The 19,189-nt window shown below is 47.5% G+C and overlaps 1 protein-coding gene across 1 annotated transcript in view; it reads left to right on the forward strand.

Moving 5' to 3' along the window:
• Positions 1 to 19,189, forward strand: part of PSMA3 (proteasome 20S subunit alpha 3) — a 143,583-nt gene that overhangs the window by 7,333 nt on the left and 117,061 nt on the right. The window contains exons 2-3 of the mRNA XM_078660373.1: positions 5,948 to 6,030; positions 6,905 to 7,028. Coding sequence (XP_078516499.1) covers positions 5,948 to 6,030; positions 6,905 to 7,028 — 207 coding nt within the window. The remainder of the gene's footprint in view (positions 1 to 5,947; positions 6,031 to 6,904; positions 7,029 to 19,189) is intronic.

The raw sequence follows: 19,189 nt of genomic DNA on the forward strand, positions 1-19,189 counted from the left end.
AATGGGCAGAAGGCTTGCACTGCGGGGCGAGGGGCACAGACGGCTGCCTGTGGGGCTGGACGGGGGCAGGCGCTTCCTTACTGTAGGAATACTCCTCTGCAGCCCCCCACGAAGGACGCACATACAGGCACAAACACAAGCACAGACAGACACGACCAGAGAGATATACACACACACAAACTTGCGAAGGCAGAGACACGCATAAATACTCATTACCCCAGAAACTCAATCCAGATTAAGCACACGCACAATGCATACACAAACACAGGCATACGCACCGGCATACACTCCCACAAACACATCCATGATAGATACACAGGCACACACACACACATTCAGTGTTTATGCTCAATGGTTTTTGCATTTCCCTAAAAACTTAATAAGTGAGAGAATTAAGCAATGAGACATACATTTGATTGACCAAGTTGCAAGAAGATAGCCAAAAAAAGAACACTGGCTTCTTTCTGACCTCTGCTTATGGAGCCAACTTAAAACCAGGGTCAATACAAGAATGTGCGAGCGGAAATTAGGTTTTTACAATCCATAAATTGATCTTGTGGCCAGATACATTAAAGTCGCATCTGTAATATAATGCAGAAATATTTGGTACTGGATGTACTAATGATGCCTAGACAACACAATTATGTAATTCCGCCCCAGTTATCGGCAAAAGCCAGTTTTACGACAACAGGTCTGCAACAAACTGCATGTGTGTGAGAGACTGCGTGTGTGTGTGTGACAGTGTGTGTGTGTGAGACTGTCACTCTACTACTCGCTACTACTCTACTCATTCTCTACTACGCACTCTCTACTACTCACTCTCTACTACACACTCTACTCTCTACTACACACTACTCTCTACTACACACTCTACTACACACTCTCTACTCTCTACTACTCACTCTCTACTACTCACTCTCTACTCTCTATTCTCTACCTCTCCTACTCTCTACCCCTCTCTACGCGCACGCATATGCATATATATATATATATATATGCATTTATATATGTATGTGTGTGTGTGTGTATATATGTGTGTGTGTGTGTGTATATATGTATGTGTGTGTGTATATATATATATATATATATATATATATATATATATATATATATATATATATTAACTGGAACTCCGCAATACCACCTCCAATCCCACAGGACCGGCGAAGCAGGAGACAGACCACAGTAGTTATCCAGGTAGGTTTATTTTTTCAGTATTATTCTCGTGAACCAACCAACCATGACGCGTTTCGGGCTATGCAGCCCTTGTTCACATGCAAGGAGTAGCTGTATTTTGGTGGTTTTTAAAAGTGCTAAAGTGCAACGCCTACCGCCCTCCTCCCTAAGTGGTCATGTGACCCAACTAAAAAGGGAAAACAGACTGTATAGCTAGCAGTTTATAAACAATGGCAGTCAAATCATACATATTTATGCTTAAATGCGTTGTACCAATGTATTACTTGTTAATGAGTCTCAAAGAAAGCATATTGTCCCCGGAATAAATTCCAATTGTAAGAACATAATATCTGGTTAAATCCAGTTGCCTTAAGACATAAAAGGTCACCTAATATGGCTCATGGTGAAATTAACAACTAATAATGGTCTAAGTTATCTTATTTGTGATGATAAACAATGCTAGCAATACAGAAATGTAAACATAGTTATGGAGGGCTCAACAGTGCGTTCATGCTAACAACCAGAAAAGCTAGGACAACCCTGCCTAGTGTGCAAAGAAGGCTAAAGATAAAGTGCAAACTGCATATTCTAAAAGGTAGTAAAAATTCATAGTTCTAAAAGAATGTACTAGGTAAAAGCAACTGGTTAGCTATCATAAAAACAGAAACCATGCCTGGAACTAAATAGTCATTCTAAAACCAATTCTTTCTTCATAGAAAACTTTTTTTCCCCATAAAAGAATATGACAATTAATATGTGAATAGTGCAAATAGTGATACACTGTAAAAAGGGGGAAGTGAAAAATACCAAAGATATCAAATGGTATAGAGGGGCAACAACAGAATCATCGTACACATGTCTATATAGCAATAACTAAATAATTACAGAGTAGATATAAGAGAATATCAAATACCCCCACATGTGTTGTTAGTACCTGTCATAGATATCAGGGAACCTGTCTATCTAGTAGAATGGTATGTCGTATGCTGACTGTTAAGTATATTACCAACACTGTGTTATATCAATGAGCCACAGGGAACCTGACTGCTCATTGTGTTGGAGAGAAGAGATGAATCAAATCAGGAAAAAATACATAGTTGAACTCGAACTGATTCTATAAATGTTCAGAACATATAGTTGTAACCAAATATCGTCCAAAATAGGCAAATCAGTTTCACAGATAGTTTAGGCCAAAATGGGGAGTGCTATAGAAAATTGTAAAAATCTTCCGTGTTATTCAGGCCATTAGGCCATTTGCTATCGAACTCCAGAATGAACCTGGTTTCCAGTTGTCGCAATAACAGATCCCTGTTGCCTCCTCTCCGTAGGGGCAATACTGATCCTACTACAAAGTATCTCAAACAGTTGAGATCTTTGTTGTGTTTAGCTGCGAAATGTCAAGCTACCGGGTAGGATTGGTCAGTATGTAGGATAGCCCTAAGATGTTGCAGAATTCTGACGTGCACCTGTGCCTTGGTGCTGCCGATGTAATGCAGCCCACAGGTGCACGTCAGAACATACACCGCAAAATCTGTTTTGCAGTCAAAGCTCCCCTTTATAGGCACCTCTGTAGGACTAAAAGGTGTACGATAGTGTGTCCTGTTTTCGCCAAACTTGCAAGCCCTGCAATGAATGCATTTACGGAAGCCAAATTTGGCTTTTAGCCAATTGGCTTTTTGTTTTAGTTCTGGACTGGTAACGTCTAATGATGTGCCCATATTCCTAGCCCTACGAAAAGTTATGGTTGGTTTATTTGGTAAAGTTGGGCTGAGAATATTATCAGTTAGAATTATGGGCCAGTTCTTGTGAATGATTTTTTTGATAGCATTTTCATCACTACTGTAAGCGGTGATGAATCTAGGGCAAGTATTGGCTGGTTTGTTAGACTCAGTGCCATGGTCATCATTGTCTACGATAGAATCAGATACCTGTAACAGACTCTCTCTACTTCTCATGTTAGCTTTAGCCAAAGCTAAATTGAAAGTCTTTTTAGAATAGCCACGTTCCTGAAAACGAATTCTAAGGTCATTAACACAGTTATTGAAATCGAGCGTGGAGCTACAAATCCTTTTGGTTCTAAGGATTTCACCAAGCGGGATACTATGGATGGTGTGATGGGGATGGAGACTGGACGCATGCAGTAATGTGTTGCCAGATGTGGGTTTTCGGTATAAAGTGGATGTTAACCGATTGGCCTGTACATAAACTAGCACATCCAAAAATTCTATCTGGCTGTGGCTGATATGCGACGTAAAGTGGAGGTTGAGGGAGTTTGTGTTAATATCATTGATAAACAAGTTAGCCTCCTCCTCGGTACCTTGCCAGAGAATGAAAATATCATCGATGTATCTTAGATATTTTAAAATCTTTTCTCTAACCCATACTGCATGTGTGACTTCTAAGACCTGCTCCTCCCACCAGCCCACGTGTAGACACGCGTAGCTGGGGGAGAAGCAGGAACCCATGGCCACCCCACGCAGTTGTCTCCATAAGTCTTTACCGAAGGCAAAGTAGTTATTATTTAAACACCAGTTCATAAGCTCCAAGATGACTTTGTTGTGTTCATACATATCAGCGGAGCGAGTATCCAAAAAATGTTTGGTGGCTCTGAGCCCCTCTTTATGTCCGCCCCAGTTATCGGCAAAAGCCAGTTTTACGACAACAGGTCTGCAACAAACTGCATGTGTGTGAGAGACTGCGTGTGTGTGTGTGTGACAGTGTGTGTGTGTGAGACTGTCACTCTACTACTCGCTACTACTCTACTCATTCTCTACTACTCACTCTCTACTACTCACTCTCTACTACACACTCTACTCTCTACTACACACTACTCTCTACTACACACTCTACTACACACTCTCTACTCTCTACTACTCACTCTCTACTACTCACTCTCTACTCTCTATTCTCTACCTCTCCTACTCTCTACGCGCACGCATATGCATATATATATATGCATTTATATATGTATGTGTGTGTGTGTGTATATATGTATGTGTGTATATATGTATGTGTATATATGTATGTGTATATATATATATATATATATATATATATATATATATATATATATATATATATATATATATGCATGTTATGTACATGAAAGTTTGAAAAACACTAATAAAAGAAAGCTAAAAAAAACCTAATTACAAACAGAATTGCTTTAACTTAAAGAGGGCGAGACCTATTGCATTTTCAATGCTTGTTCTAGGGGCACTCTAGATACATGAATGTCTAAATGATGATACAAAGAGACCAATGTCCAGTGTGATTTAAATAACACTGGGTTCAACAAATATCCTTTGTGTTGTTCTAATTTTTGTTCTGATCCATGTAAATGTTGTGTGTTGTATAATTGCTTTCTGGGACCCTTGTTCCTATGTACTTCTCTACTGTTAGAGCATGAACCCTGATTTCCAGCAGTGTGAGGCATGGTGGAGTATGTTTGTCAGTCGACAGGCTATTTACTACCAAAAGGTGATTCCTTTAGACAGTTGCAACACTAGCCTTTGGAGTAAGCAATGGTTATTGAAATGAATCAAGTAAAGCACTAATATTTGTAACAGCTCAAGCTGTAACTCCAGTTTAACAAATTGCCAATTGAGGGCCCCTTTAGTTTTTTAAAGTCAGACTGCTAAAAAACATAAACGATTTCTCAGCGGAGGACATTTATTTGCTAAAATCTGACACAGGATCAGCCTCAGCCAACGGAGAGATTATTGATATTGGAAAAATCAGGCAATGTTAAAAAAGAATTGATACTTCAGGTACCAATGCAAAGATTCCAGGATTTTGAGCTCTCTATACAGCTGCTTGTATGTGGGAAATTACTCAAGGCAAGTGGGGGGAATTTGAGACTGATGATAAAGCCTGCGAAAGAGAAAAGAGATGGAGAACTTGGAAGGGACATTTTTTTTCCATAATTATTGCTTTCTTTCCTTTTGGTTCCAGGCATCCTGTTTGACCTGACTGGAAGCTTGAGTGTTCCTTATCTTGTACACACTGTAGAGTGTATGCTTTGCAAAGAAGCTCCTAGCCGACAGGTGTGGGGATAAATACATAGCATGGCAGGCCGCTGGCTTTATGGCCAGATGCCATGAAAGCACTTCACATGCGCTACTCTAGCAAGGCTCAAAGTTTGAAGGAACCTCTAGTCAGTTACTTCAAGGGGCCTGCTATGGATGGTAAATGGTTTATTATTTTGCCACCAAGCAATGCTTTCCTTAAGGGTGGGCTTCAGCCACAGGTGGGGTGCACTGTCAATGTGCTAAATTGTAGTTATGAAACGCTTGGTGAGTTTATGAGCTCATAAAAAGCCAATAGCCACAGTAAACGGCTTTAACCTAATTCATCATCATCCGTAATCAAAAGCAGTTTGTAGCCCTTTCCCCAAACTGTCTATTCTCTTGGGCCCTAAACCTCAGATAAGTAGATTCTTTCTAGAAGACCGTAATCTTTTGTGCTGATTCTACTGAAGATTAACACACTTTTTTCATTAAATCTTGCAAAAATAGCAGCGTTTGTTCACACAAAAGCAATTTTGAAAGTACACAGATGGCTAATTCTCTTACACTAGAGACTAGGTTAGAGTGGTTATGAAGGGGTTGATAAAGGACTGTTTGCTTTCCTGTTAAAAAAAGGGATACTTTTTTTCTTCTCAGAATTTCAAGCTACTAGTCACAATAGTAGATGATGAGGTTGATCACATTTGTCCACCAGTTGTAAGTTTCCATCAGCCCGAAATGGCCACTTTTTTCTTATTTTACAGTATGACCTGTCTGCTTCCACCTTCTCGCCTGATGGCAGAGTGTTTCAAGTTGAATATGCCACAAAAGCAGTAGAGAACAGTAGGTAAGAACATAGTACCTTTGTTTCTTTAATAGCCGTACTGCATGTTAGACTACAATAAAAGTTTTTAATGTTTTCCCCTGTTCACCGTTGCATTCATGTTGGCACTGAGGTGAGGTTCCATGTAGCCAAATCATGGAAGGTGATGATATTGCAGGAAAGTTCAGTATATAGGTTTCCTTTTTACCCACACCCCTTCCTTCCTTCTTAGATCACTCACGATGCTTAGATCTTTCTCTGTAACAAGCACTACATGCGATCTTTCTCGTCTCATCTCCTTGTCTGAAGGAAGAGAGTAGCTCCACGGGCATAAAATTGAGTGGATTGGACAAAAAAAGCCCGTTGCACATGACAGGTGCACATGGAACTTATTTGAAAAGCTAAGAGCAGGAATCCTGCACTAGAAATGGAAACATATGATCTGCCCTACTTTGCACATTGACTGGTATAAGAGCTTCGTATTTTTCTTCAGGCACCTCAAAGATGTATTGACCACATACTGTGAATGCACATGTGACAGATTGAAGTGGTTGATCTTATAATTTGCTGGATAAGCCATGCAGATAGTTCTGGAGACTAATGCATCAACTGGAGAGACCCACCTGTAACCTGAATATTTTGGGTAGAGTCTGTGCAAGCCCACATAATTAGTAATCCTTAATTCCTAGATGAAATGTGTATCTCAGAGTTTGTTCATAGTTTTTTAGACAAAATGTATCTTCATAATCTGAATTTGTAGTGGTTGGAGGAATGAAATGTAAGGAAATATTTACAATAGTCTTGTTAAAAATGTATGTATCCTGCCAGTAGAATTGTGTAGCCCTCGTAATATTTAACCTTTCCATGTTCCTAATAGACTTTTAATTATGTTTTGCAGTACTGCTGTTGGCATCCGGTGTAAAGATGGTGTTGTCTTCGGCGTGGAGAAGTTGGTTCTGTCCAAACTCTATGAAGAAGGTTCAAACAAACGAATCTTTAATGTAGATCGACATGTAGGAATGGTGAGTTGTTTGTTTTTTGCCAACATTAATAGCTTTTCTACTCTATAGAGTAACAATCAAATTGGAATGAAATTTTTTCATTGTAACATTTTATAAAAATATCATTGCTGTTTGGTTTGGTCTAATTTAATACCTGGTTACAGTTACCTACTTAAAGGAACATAAATAAAAGATAAAAAATAATACAGTTGTAAATTTTAGCCAACCGTTGTAGTGTGGTGTTTTTTTCTGCTACTTTCGGGAAAGCATCTCAGGAACATTTTCTCATTGTAAATTGATTTGTGAGGGATTTGGGTGCAGACGCTAGAGTCCAACGCTTTGCATTAGCAGTGCCTATTTAAGTTCTTGTATGGTGGAAACTCAGTCTGCTGGAAAGAGGCCTAGAACAGGCTCAACATCTTTTGAGGAATTGCAAGGACCGAAAATGGCTTCTGCTTCTGTGTGGGTTATTGAAATGTCTTGATGCACATCATGGTGCCATAATGTGCTGTACAAGTTCCTGTTTTCTACACATAAGCCAAATATAAGTTTTTTTTTTAAAATTAAAATTAAAAAAAAATTCCTTAATCTTCTGTTTCCTAATAAATGTAATCCATTTTAGAAATGTAACAATGAGCCAATTCCACCAATTAATGACCCATTCTCTCTTCTCTGACCCACTACCAAAAGTATGCATTATCAGGGACTGCTACCAGGTCCTCCAATCAGGCAGAGATGCTATCAATACCCCTGGACTCACCTGCCCATATACATTTTGCCTCCCTGCTTCCGTCTTCTGAGAGACTCATGAGAGAGTTCATTTGGGGTGCATTGTCAAAGCTGTAGTTGCCAACAGACCAGGGTGGGCTTGTAGTCCCAAAGATGGAGCAATACTACCTAGCCTCCCAGCTCCAGTGGATGGTCAGGTGGTTGGCAGGCTCACACCTGTCGGTCACAGCCATGCTGTCCCCGGCTTGGACTCTCCTAGCATTCTTTCGGCTCTTTCACCCTCGCGAGAAACCGCTGGAATTGCTGTTTCTTAATGTTGCGTACTTTGCTGCAGTTGAAGCCATTACCTTACTCGATCAGTGATTCCCCAACATGCCGGTGATACCCCTACTCTGCACACCTAGAGGATGCGCCACCAGCACAACAGGGCTTCATACCTGGTTAGAGGCTGGCTTGCACAACTGTGGGACCTATACTAAGATGGCGTACTAGTACCTTATGACATGCCAGTAAAGGAGGAGGGCCTGCACCCAGGCCAATTTCTTCTATACAATTCATTACTTGCTACTTTAGCCCCCAAATGGGGCAACATTATGCAAGAACATTTTCAAATGTCTATCTTACAATACCTGCATCTTATTGGAATTGGCAGGCTCCGCGCATGCTGGTTTCCAAGCTTGCGTCGCTAACACACAGCCATGCCACTCTAATCTTTATGGCGCCACTGGGAGGAGAATCTGGCTTGTCTGTGTACAGACAAAGAGTGGATGATCACATTAGAGAGCTTGGTCCTTTTCCCTTGCAATGCACGCTTCTACCTTATACAATACCATACTGTCCAGAGAGCGTGACTCACCCATGCCAAAATGAATCTTTACTTTCCCTGAACGAACACGATTTGTCCTAGATGGCCACCTGGCAGACGACTTTCTGGCAAGGCATCACAACCCAACTGACCACCTGCACAGGACGCACACTGACACACACGGGAGGTGTGCATTTTTAGCCCATTTTGCAGGGGTAAGAGGCGCAAAGTAACATCCTGATTCCTCGATTTGGGCTTGTTGACAGCTAAGCGCCTCATCACGAGACGCTGGAAGTCAGGGGTACCTCTGCCCATGGAAGCAGTCGCCGATGGTTTGGGCTCAGGTGGAGAGCGTGGTGTTGCATAGGGTAGAACATTTTGGACTGCTTAAAATCCCCATAGATATCAATTGGGGCACACTACTACATGATTGTAAGACCGAGTCCCACACCAATTCCACTCCCCCTAGCAACACCGCGAGGGAGGGTGAAGCCGACATGGCGACCTGATGTCATTATCGTAACAAGAACACGGGGCACTGATGGGTACTTCGGGGCACATCTACACCTAGCCAGCAGATTTGCTGGGTCGATTGTTAGTAATATGATGACTACTGTATATTATGGGCGGATGGTTGAGATGGATGAGGGTCTCAAGGCGCCTTGGGGGTGGGGGGGGGGGGGTGGTGGTGAGGTGGCTGCTGCTCGAAGAGACAGGTCTTGAAAAGCTTCCTAAAGGTGAGCAGTTCCTGGGTCTGCCGCAGGTGGGTGGGGATGGTGTCCCAGGTCTTGGCAGCGAGGAAGGAGAAGGATCTGCCTCCGGAGGTGGTACGCTGGATTCGTGGGACGTCGGCGAGGGCGAGGCTGGCGGGCGGGGGTGTAGAAGTTGAGTCTGGTGTTTAGGTAGGCTGGTCCGGAGTTGTGGAGTGATTTGTGAGCATGGGTGAGGAGCTTGAAAGTGATCCTCTTGTTGATGGGGAGCCAGTGAAGGTCTCTGAGGTGGGGGGGTGATGTAGCTGCGTCGGGGGAGGTTGAGGATCAGACGGGCCGAGGCGTTCTGGATGCGTTGTAGTCACTGTAGATGTTTGGTCGGGATTCCCGCGTAGAGTGTGTTGCCGTAGTCCAGCCGGCTGCTGACGAGGGCTTGGGTCACCGCTCTTCTGGTTTCGATCGGGATCCACTTGTAGATCCTGCGAAGCATGCGGAGGGTGTTGTAGCAGGAGGAGGAGACGGCGCTGACCTGCTTGGACATGGAGAGGGAGGAGTCGAGCATGACTCCCAAGTTGCGTGCGTGGTCCGTGGGCGTCGGTGCTGTTCCTAGCGCTGTCGGCCACCAGGAGTCGTCCCAGGCAGACTGGGTGGGGCCGAGGATGAGGACTTCCGTCTTGTCTGAGTTCAGCTTCAGATGGCTGCTCCTCATCCACTCCGCGACGGCCTTCATTCCTTCGTGGAGGTTGGTTTTGGCAGTGTGTGAGTCCTTGGTGAGGGAGAGGATGAGCTGGGTGTCGTCGGCGTAGGAGATGATGTTCAGGTCGTGTTGGAGGGCCACTTGAGCGAGGGGGGCCATGTAGATGTTAAATAGCTGAGGGATGATCCCTGGGGTACGCCGCAGATGAGTTTGGTAGCTTTGGAACGGTGGGGTGGGAGGTGGACCCTCTGGGTTCTGTCGGTGAGGAAGGAGGTGGTCCAGTCCAGAGCTTTTTCCTGAATTCCGGCTTCTTTGAGGGGTGTTCTTAGTGTGTGGTGGCAAACCGCGTCGAAGGCAGCTGACAGGTCCAGGAGGATGAGGGCTGAGGTTTCGCCATTGTCTAGTTGGCGTCAGATGTCGTCTGTGGCGGCGATGAGGGCTGTCTCGGTGCTGTGGTTCCGTCTGAATCCGGATTGCGCGGGTCTAGGATGTTGTTGTCCTCGAGGTGGCAGGTCAGCTGTATGTTGGCGATTTTCTCAATGACCTTCGCCGGGAAGGGGAGCAGGGAGATGGGGTTGAAGTTCTTGAGGTCCTTGGGGTTCGCCTTGGGCTTCTTAAGGAGGGCATTGATTTCGGCGTGCTTCCAGCTTTACGGGAATGTTGCTGAGTCGAAGGAGATGTTGATGACCTTTCGTAGTTGGGGTGCGATGGTGGCGTCTGCTTTGTTGAACACGTGGTGTGGGCAGGGGTCTGCTTGTGATCCCGAGTGGATGGAGTTCATGATCTTTCGTGTCTCGTCGTCGTTGACGTGGGCCCAGGATGTCAGCTTGGTAGGTGCAGGTGGTGTTCGGAGTGGGGTCAGTCGTGGTTGTGGCTGGCGGTGCGTTGAAGCTGTTGTGGATGTCTATGATCTTGCGGTGGAAGAAAGTGGCTAGTGAGTCGCACAGTTCTTGCGAGGGCGGGATGTCGTTGGTGTTGGCGCTGGGGTTGGAGAGTTCCTTGACGATACTGAAGAACTCTTTGCAATCCTGTGCGTTGTTGTCCAGGCGGACTTTGAAGGAGGATCTCTTGGTTGTTCTGATGAGTTGGTGGCGTCCTTGTGGGCAACGTGGTTGTCTGACGTGCGGTCTTGGAGCCATATTTTTCTAGCATTCGGCATGAGTGTTTGGAGGTCTGGAGTTCTTTGGTGAACCAGGCGGCTTTCTTGATGGAGTGGTTGATGGAGGGCGTTCGAGGCATGTGGGCTGCTAAATTCATATCTTAGCATTAGATCGCCGCCTAGTGTTGGGCTCGGATGATTGCACATTGTTGTCCTGGAAGAGTCTTCGAAGTATCCTGAGATAGGTGGCTCCTCCCCTGGACTACAGTGCGCATGGGCATCGGCTCCATCCCCAGATTGTTTTTTTCCGCCATTGGGTTCGGATGTGGTCTCGACGTCTTACTGTCGGAACCAAGTAAAACTAACTTTTAGCGGCCAAAAGGCCTCGATTTTATTGCGTCGGTATTGTCTGCGCACGGTCTCGAGTCTTCCGTCTCTTGAAGCCGGAATAAGCGGAGTTTTCTTCGCTCTCTGAACTTTGAGGCCTTCTCATCGCGACACGACTGCAAGCCTTTTCGGACATGGAGCGGAGCCCGTTTAAGTACTGCCCGCTCTGTGGGTCCAAGTACCCACACATCGATCTACACCCCGTCTGTAACAAGTGCCTTTCGCCTGACCACGACGACGGAAAGTGCAAATTGTGTGCGCAGTTCCGCTCAAAGAAAACTCTCAAGCTTCGGCGCGCGGTGCGCTTGGAAGCTAAGCAAGCGGCCCCGGATCCGGAGAACATCTTCGGCGACCAGGACGAAGAGGTCCAGGGTCACCATCTACAAATCTCCCCACCAGAGACGGAAATCGAGGCGGATCCGGGAGACGACGACGGAGTCGCGGGTCAAGGCCTTGAATACGTCGAAGAGGTAGGAGACGACGATGAGATTTATGGGGCCGCGGCAGATAGCTCGGGGGACGAGCTCTGCCCCGAAGGTTACGAAGATACCGACCGGGACACGGGATCGCCTGTCGGCCTTACCCAAGACCCGTTGCCGCAAGCCACAGCCCCGCCTTCGGGCCCGGCTACGGACTCACTTGCTGAGCAGACCGTTTCGAAAACGAAACTGAAACCATCGGGATCGACGACACCTAAAATGGCCGACCCGAAAACGAAACCGAAACTTAAGGACTCGAGTGTCCCTAAGATGGCTGCCGTGCCGGTGAAAAAGACGGTGCCCGCTACCCCATCGGCTCCGTCGACCTCCGGTCCGCAGAAGCCGAAGAAGTCCGTCCATTCCGATGCTGCAAAATCGAAACCGACGCCTGAGGGGGGGTCCTCCAAGAAAGATGGTCGGCACGGGTCAGCGGCTGTGACGCCGTCCAAGCCCGCCAAAGTCGGCTCCAAGGAGGCTACGCACAAGAAGTCTGCGCCCCGGACTCAGGAATCTGAGGCGGTGAAGACGGGTTCCGCGCCCAAAGCGCACAAGGCCCACAAGGACGTCGGATCCGAGGGACCGATCAGACCATCCTCGTCAGCGACGAAACCCACTGTGAGTGAGACGTCCCTCATCGCAGACTCACTGCAAAGAATCAGGGAGAAAGCCTTTGCCCCGTCGGCTCCGATACCATCGCCGCAGCCGCAAAAGGACACTCCAGCAAAGCCTTCTGGGAAACTTCTCTTTCTTTTGCCACCTAAGGAGGCGCCGAAAGCGTTTTCAACCAAATCGGCTCCGAAACAAGTTTCTTCGCCGGCTGGCCCGCTTCCACGTCGGGTACTCGAATCAGAAGACGATTCAGAGCATTTCATCGACGCTGACACAGGCAAGCTGACCCTCTATAAGAGGAAAATCACTTCGGAGCCAGTGGACTCCTATGTCATCCCACTGAAAAAGAAGAGGGTGCCCCTTGACGCCTCAGGCCTCACGGAGCCAATCCAGCCTCCTCCAAGACGGAGCCCTACTCCCTCCCCAGAACACTCTGCGGGTGAGGGGTATGATGAGGACGAGCAGTACAATTTCCCTATCGATGAACCTGATGCACAACCGGATTCATACGATGACACTGGTGACCAGAACACCCAGGGTGTGGGGCAGGACCCGCAGCTCTTTAATGCACGTGCATCCCCGACTGAGGACTCAGCAGGCTTTCATGCACTACTTGAAAGGGCGGCAGCCAATCATGATGTGGACATGCATGCCGACCCGGTTGAGGAAGACTTCCTTTTCGACACCTTTTCAGTCTCTGAAAGGACAGTAAAGACACTTCCTATGCTAAAAGGAGTCCTCAAACATGCTGGGGACATTTTTAAGGAGCCTACAAGAGCGAGAGTGGTCAACCCTCGCATTGAAAAGAAGTACAGGCCTGCACCTGCGGACCCCGCCTACATCCGGGGACAATTGCCACTGGACTCTCTTGTGGTCGCCAATGCCAGGAAACGTGCCAACTCCCAGACAACGGGTGAAGCTCCTCCCCCGGATAAGGAGTCCAAAGTGCTAGAGGCAGGGGGCAAAAGAGTAGCTGCACAGGCATCAAACTTTTGGCGCATCGCCAATACACAGGCGCTCTTGGCGCGTTACGATAGGGCACACTACGACACCCTAGAACAGGTTGTACAACACCTGCCTCCACAGTTCCAAGAAGCTACACAACTGCTCATTAACGAAGGGAAGCTAATCTCAAACGCAGCCATCAAGTGTGCGCTTGACGCTGCAGATACAGCTGCTAGGGCTGTCAACACTAGCGTTATGCTGAGACGGCAGGCGTGGCTACGCATCTCAGGCTTTAAACCGGATATTCAGACAACAATTCTTAATCAACCGGTCAATCCTGATAGTCTGTTTGGTCCAGATGTTGACACCACCCTAGAGAAAATAAAAAAGGACACGGAAACTGCTAAATCCATGGGGGCCCTGCAGTCTCAACAGTTTCGTGGCAGCAATTTTCGTCGCTCAGGTGCACGTGGGGTCACCAGAGGACAAATGGGTCAACAATCCCAGTTCTCAAAAGGTGGGGCACAATCCTCGTTCACGAAACAGAACAAGGGAGGTTACAGGAATAACAGCAACAGAGGTCGCGGCAGAGGAAACAACAACCCCCGCTCCTCTACTCCAAGCAAACAGTGACTCTCTGTCACTGCCCCCCGACCACCTAACACCTGTCGGGGGGAGACTGCAGCAGTTCCTGCCCGTCTGGAAAAACATCACCACAGACAGGTGGGTGCGACAACTAGTCCAGTATGGTTATTGCCTAGAATTGAAGTCCACTCCACCCAACATCCCGCCAAGGCAAAGGCCTATGTCCGCAGAGCACTTGCTCTTATTGCAGCAGGAAGTAGTGGTGATGCTGCAAAAGGGAGCAATCGAGCAAGTGCCGGTGGGAGAGGAAGGCACAGGGGTATATTCCCTGTACTTCCTTATTCCAAAAAAGGACGGATCTCTCAGACCCATTCTAGATCTACGCCCCCTCAACCTGTACATACTATCGGAACATTTCCACATGCTTACACTGCAACAGATTCTTCCCTTGCTAAACCAAGGAGACTTCTTAGCAACCTTAGATCTCAAGGATGCGTATTTCCACATTCCACTACACCCGTCACACAGGAAATACCTCAGGTTCACTATTCAAGGCAGGCACTACCAGTTCAAGGTCCTACCCTTCGGAGTCACAACAGCCCCGAGGGTGTTCACCAAGTGTCTGGCGACAGTAGCGGCGCACCTCAGGAGGCAGAACATCCATGTCTACCCCTACCTAGACGACTGGCTCGTACAAGCCAAGTCAGAGCAGCAGTGCGCCGCGGACATGTCAACTACAATTCACCTTCTTCACGATCTGGGTTTCTCCCTAAACTACCCAAAATCGCATCTTCAGCCGGCACACGTCCGGCAGTTCCTAGGTGCAACGATCAACACCCTGACGGCCATGGCTCAGCCAAACCAAGTCAGGATAGACAGCATGCAGGCCCTGATCCAAAGGTTCAGGCCACAACACTCGCTTCCAGCGAGAGTGTTCATGCAGTTGATAGGCATGATGGCCTCCTGCATCTTCATAGTCCCTCACGCACGGCTACACATGCGCCCGCTCCAGTTAGCGAATCAGAGGACACAGGCTCGTGGACAATTGACAGACCTAGTGTTGGTTACCAGTCGGGCATACGACTCTCTGCATTGGTGGACTCCAGACAACCTTTGCAAGGGCCGACTGTTCCAAGAGCCTGTGCCGCAGATTGTCCTGACAACGGACGCATCTCTCCAGGGATGGGGAGCTCATGTGCTCACTTACACAGTGCAGGGACTATGGTCAACGCAGCAACAGAAGATGCACATCAACTATCTGGAACTGATGGCAATCTTCATGGCGCTCAAGTCCTTCATTGTACATCTGTGCAACAGGGTCGTGCTAGTCCGGACGGACAACATGACCGCGATGTACTACATTCAAAAGCAGGGAGGCACCCACTCGCCACAGCTGTCTCATCTGGCTCAGAGCATGTGGAAGTGGGCCATTCAGAGGAACATTTTCCTCATGGCAGAACACCTCCCAGGAAAGGACAATCAGATGGCGGATCTGCTCAGCAGGTACAGCCATCAAATGCACGAGTGGGAGTTACACCCATCTGTCCTCCACCCGTACTTCCAGCAGTGGGGTCATCCGGAGATAGACCTGTTTGCCACAAAAGAGAACGCAAAATGCCAACACTTTGCCGCCAGGTTCCCTCACCCACAGTCGCAGGGGAATGCGATATGGATGAACTGGTCAGGCAAATTTGCGTACGCTTTTCCGCCAGCCCCTCTAATACCGCTGGTCGCAAGAAAGCTAAGGCAGCACAAGATGACTCTCATCCTAGTTGCTCCAACGTGGGCGCGCCAAGCATGGTACACCACGTTCCTCGAACTCTCAGTGGTGCCGCATCAAAGACTGCGTCTCACGCCCAGTCTTTTGACGCAGAACCATGGAGAAATTCAGCATCCAGATCCGCAACAGCTCAACCTGGCGATCTGGCTCCTGAGGTCCTAGAGTTTGGGTACCTTAACCTGCCTCCAGAATACATGAGCATCATCAAGGAGGCGAGGAAACCAACTACTAGAGCATGCTATGCTGCAAAGTGGAAGCGTTTTGTCATCTACTGTACAGCCAATGACATCAACCCGCTTGATGCATCTATCCCCAACATCATCTGCTATCTGTTGCATCTTTACAAGTGCAATCTGGCGTACACTTCCGTTCGGATTCATCTATCCGCCATAGCGGCTTATCTTCAGAACTGGCAGCACCTCTCTGTCTTCAGAGTGCCCGCCATTAAAGCCTTCCTTGAAGGTCTGAAAAGAGTCATTCCCCCAAGGACACCGCCAGCTCCAGTGTGGAACCTCAATGTCGTCCTCACCAGACTGATGGGACCACCATTTGAGCCACTGCACTCGTGTGAACTCCAGTTCCTTACGTGGAAAGTAGCTTTCCTTATAGCTATTACGTCTCTGAGGCGTGTCAGTGAGCTGCAGGCGCTCACAATCCAAGAGCCATTCATTCAAATTCATCCAAATAGGGTAGTGCTACGCACTAACCCCAAATTCCTTCCGAAGGTGGTGTCACAGTTTCATCTAAACCAAACTATTGACTTACCAGCATTCTTTCAAAACCCGCAAACGGTGGCGGAAAGAATGCTCCATACCTTAGATGTACGGAGGGCGTTGATGTACTACATAGACAGAACACAACCCTTTAGAAAGACAAAACAACTCTTTGTTGCCTTCGCACCACAACACAAAGGCAACCCAATTTCCAAAGCAGGGATAGCCAGGTGGATTGTTAAGTGCATCCAGATATGTTATCAAAAAGCCAAGCGCACTTTAACAATACCCCCCAGAGCGCACTCCACACGCAAACTGGGGGCATCCATGGCTTTCCTAGGGAACATTCCTTTAGAGGATATTTGCAGAGCAGCCACGTGGGTCACACCACATACCTTCACAAAACACTACTGTGTTGATGTGCATTCCAAGCAGCAAGCAGCTGTAGGACAGGCTGTTCTCAAGACACTTTTTCAGGTTTCTGCAGCTGGCACGGGCAACCGCCGCTGATGGAGGGACTGCTATGTATTCTATGCTAAGATATGAATTTAGCAGCCCACATGCCTCGAACTGAATATGCTACTTACCAGTATGCATCTGTTCTTGGCATGTAGGGCTGCTAACATTCATATCGCCCGCCCTCCTCCCCGGTGCCTGTCGCAGCTGCAGATATACTATTGTATTTATTCATTAGCATGGACATCCTTTACACTTTTCACTCCATCTTCTGCCACAATGGCGAAAAACAATCTGGGGATGGAGCCGATGCCCATGCGCACTGTAGTCCAGGGGAGGAGCCACCTATCTCAGGATACTTCGAAGACTCTTCCAGGACAACAATGTGCAATCATCCGAGCCCAACACTAGGCGGCGATCTAATGCTAAGATATGAATGTTAGCAGCCCTACATGCCAAGAACAGATGCATACTGGTAAGTAGCATATTCATTCTTTAGCGTGACTAGGGTGTTGGCGCAGTCTTCGATCCACTGTCTGAGGCTTCGGGCGGCGGTGTCTGGATTGGTGGGGTCGGTTGGAGGGTTCAGGGCGAGGGCGGATGCTCCAGCATCGGCGAGGTAGTGATTAATGTGGGCCGGATCAAAGGGAACATAAGCCCAGTAAGGGAAGAATCGGGTCCGGAGCTCGGTGGTAGGATGTGACATCCTAGCCACCGTAGCTCCGGACTCGATTCTTGGTGTCGATACCGGAGCTGGTAAGAAAACCCGACCCCTAAAGACACCCCTCCACCCGACGCCCCCTCGCTCTGAGTGACCCAACCAACGGTGTCCCAGCATTCCCATACCGCCTAGTATGCTTCTCACAAGACCAGTGTCGTAGTCACAGAGCCCTCATTCTCCTCAGTGGTTTTTAGTGGTTTGGGTTAGCCCTTTTTGGATTTTGGCCACCTTTAAGCTCCATGGGTTACTATGTTGGGTCCTTGCAAGTTCCTGTCGTGTAGCAGGGGCGGGGGGGGTGGGGGGGTGGGGGGGATGTGGATCCGGTATTCCTCTTGCCAACTGATGTTGGTCTCTAAAATTACAGATTCCATCAGCATGTGATATAATAAAGTCTATAAGGGAGTGGCTATTATGTGCTCCTGAGTAGTATGTGAATTGCTTCTTTCGCGGGTCTTGTGTACTCCATACATCCGCCAGGCCCATTGCTCCCACAAAGTCCGACAATGGCGTGTGGGCGCCTAGGCTGCGTTCTGGGAGGTAGTCTATCCTGAAGATCGTCTAGTGTCATATTAAAGTGTCCACCCAAGAGGAGTTCAACGTTAGGCAGTCTGAGAAGAAATAAGCTTAATTCTGGGAGAGAGATATTATGCAGAGCCGGTGGTATATATCCCAAAACTATATTAATCGGCCTCCCCTCTGCCCATTAGTGCAGCAAATCTACCCTGATCATCCGTCACTTTATTTTCCACTATGAAGGGGAACTGCTTAATTATCAGCACCCCCATCCCTCTAGACCCAGTTGTGAATCTGGCATGCACAGTTAAAGTATATCCCATCCGTCTAGTACCCTGCATGTGTTTCCAACTACATGTGTTTCCTGTAGGAGAGCCACGTCTGATAAATGGCGCTTAATGCATTGGAGCACCAGCCCTCTTTTTAGCTTATCTCCCAACCCATTGACATTCCATGAGAGAAGCTTCAACTGGGGCGTAGTAACTTTGTCACTCATCCCTGTGTCTATGAACAAATCAAACGTTCGCCTCCCAGTCAAGATATCTGGGTTAAATTCATCACTCCTTTGCTCACCGTGCCACCCTAGTTTAGACGCAACCATATGCAAATCAGTCTTGACCCTGCGCCTCATGGGAACAGTCCAGCATGAACTCCCAAGCCAGGTTCTCCTTAGACTAGAAACACGTATCTTGCGACCGGTTTCGGTGCCTCACCCCTCATCGGTGAGGATAGCCTTAATCTAGTGGAACAGTTAGCCCCAGCCTTATGCAAATCCGTCTTGACCCTGCTCCACATAGGAACAGTCCAGTCCTAACAGCCGGTCCAGGTCCTCCCTGGACCAGAAACCAGCATGGTGCCACACTCCTCATCAGCCAGGCTAGCTTGAACCTAAGGATACAGTGAGCCCGGGATCCACGCCTGGGCATGGTGAGCTAAAGAACAATGCATTTAACC

Source organism: Lissotriton helveticus, chromosome 9, assembly GCF_964261635.1.
Source record: "Lissotriton helveticus chromosome 9, aLisHel1.1, whole genome shotgun sequence".
Lineage (NCBI taxonomy): Eukaryota > Metazoa > Chordata > Amphibia > Caudata > Salamandridae > Lissotriton > Lissotriton helveticus.